Here is a 1,722-nt window from a genome sequence, read left to right as displayed (position 1 = left end):
TTTAAGAAATGTATTTTAATTACATTTAATATCAAGGTTATTTATATTTATCTAGGTTTTATATTGAAGATAAAGTCCAGGGGAATGACCCCAAGAGAAAACTGCATTACTGTGTGTAACTTTACAAAGGTGCAAGATCTCCACAACTTCTTAGTGAAACAAATTTAATGTAGCAGTTCCGAAAAGCTTGCTACCCAGGGCACCGAGGTGAGAGGTAGGTTTCCACGTCCTTTAGGGTGGACTCTGAGCACCAATGGTATTAAAAACACAAAGACCCTCATGGGGTAAAGAATACAAGGCACTTTTACATATAGTACTTATTTATATTCACAACTTTCTGTATTATTCTTAAACAAATGAGGAAAACAAATAAGAAAATGAATTACAGAGTTTAGATCATTTTCCTTAAGATATAAATGCAAAATTGGAATCCATCTGTTCTAGTTAGGACAAGACAGCCTTCAATTTATTCTCCTCTAAACACTGGGCCACTCTAGTTGCCAACAGACACGTCTAGTAGGAGCTAAAATCTAGCCCAGCCCACAGCCCAACTACTCTCTGGAAGGGGTGCCTTTTCCGGACACACAATGGCTATCCGCTTGCCAAGGTGGGCATCTAAGGATCTGTGTTAGCTGAAAGACAGTGCTACTTTCTAAAGCACTCAGAGGCATAATACAGGACTGCTGGAGTCTTGCCTATTTAAGTCCTCACACTTTGAGGGTCCCTAAGTCTCTTCTGTTGATTCACCCAAACACCTATTACTCCATATGAAACAAATTCAGACAACTTGTCTGTTTTTAGAAACATGACATTAGGGAAAACATACTTTAATAATCACGACTCAGGCTGAAAACAAAATAACTTGAAAAAAATGGTGAAAAACCTCTAGTTCTTTCTCTTTCATATCCAGTTCTCGTTTCTTTTTATTTAAGGTATCCAGGTGTTCTTTTTGTTTTTCTTCATAATGTCGTTTCCCTCGTTTTTGGTTATCTACTTCAGAATCAGCAAGGTTTAATTCATCCTGTTTGAACAAAGCCAAAATAAAAGACTGTTTTAAAAAAATTTCCAGCATAGGTATAAAGATAATTAACAACTCAATAAAGTGGCTAGGATTATGCTGTTTGAAGAGGCAAGTGTTATTTTATCGATATGGGTCTGAATACAAGTGAGGAGTTTCCCAAATTAGGAAGTCACCTTAAATTCAAATTCTTATCTGAATTCCCCATATATTAAGGTACTTTCAGTTTTATTTTAATAAACCAGGCATTTTTTGGGGAATCCACATTAGCCTTTAAAAACTTAAAACAATGCAAGTGTTAGGTACTTACAGAGGACACCTGAAAAAGGATACCTGGTTTTAAAAAACGTGGGTCGGGGAAAAAGCAAGGATGTAAAAAAATTTAATTCTGATTTATTTAGTCATATCTGGTATAACTTCACAATTTTGAGCATAAAATACAACTGGAAAGAAGCCATCCCAAGATCACTTTAAAAACAAACAGTAGTAGATATAAGGTAAAGATGCATACTGTAATGCACAGCCACCACTGGAAAAATAAAACAAAGGGTATAGCTAAAAAACTGGGAGAAGAGATAAAGGAACACTCATAATTACTTGGTAATCTCAAAGGAAGGACATGAAGAGGGAAAGTATGAAGAACAACAAAAACAGGACAATTAAAAGCAAACAGTAGCTATTACTTCATGATGAATATAGAATGC

General features: G+C 35.4%; 1 protein-coding gene across 1 annotated transcript in view; it reads right to left on the bottom strand.

Moving 5' to 3' along the window:
- SMC6 (structural maintenance of chromosomes 6) overlaps nucleotides 1-1,722 on the bottom strand; it is a 120,332-nt gene that overhangs the window by 50,919 nt on the left and 67,691 nt on the right. The window contains exon 20 of the mRNA XM_011971451.1: nucleotides 884-1,021. Coding sequence (XP_011826841.1) covers nucleotides 884-1,021 — 138 coding nt within the window. The remainder of the gene's footprint in view (nucleotides 1-883; nucleotides 1,022-1,722) is intronic.

The sequence above is a fragment of the Mandrillus leucophaeus genome, unplaced genomic scaffold (genome assembly GCF_000951045.1).
Source record: "Mandrillus leucophaeus isolate KB7577 unplaced genomic scaffold, Mleu.le_1.0 Scaffold122, whole genome shotgun sequence".
NCBI lineage: Eukaryota > Metazoa > Chordata > Mammalia > Primates > Cercopithecidae > Mandrillus > Mandrillus leucophaeus.
Note: the sequence above shows the minus strand (reverse complement) of the source record. Positions and strands in the feature narration are given on the sequence as shown.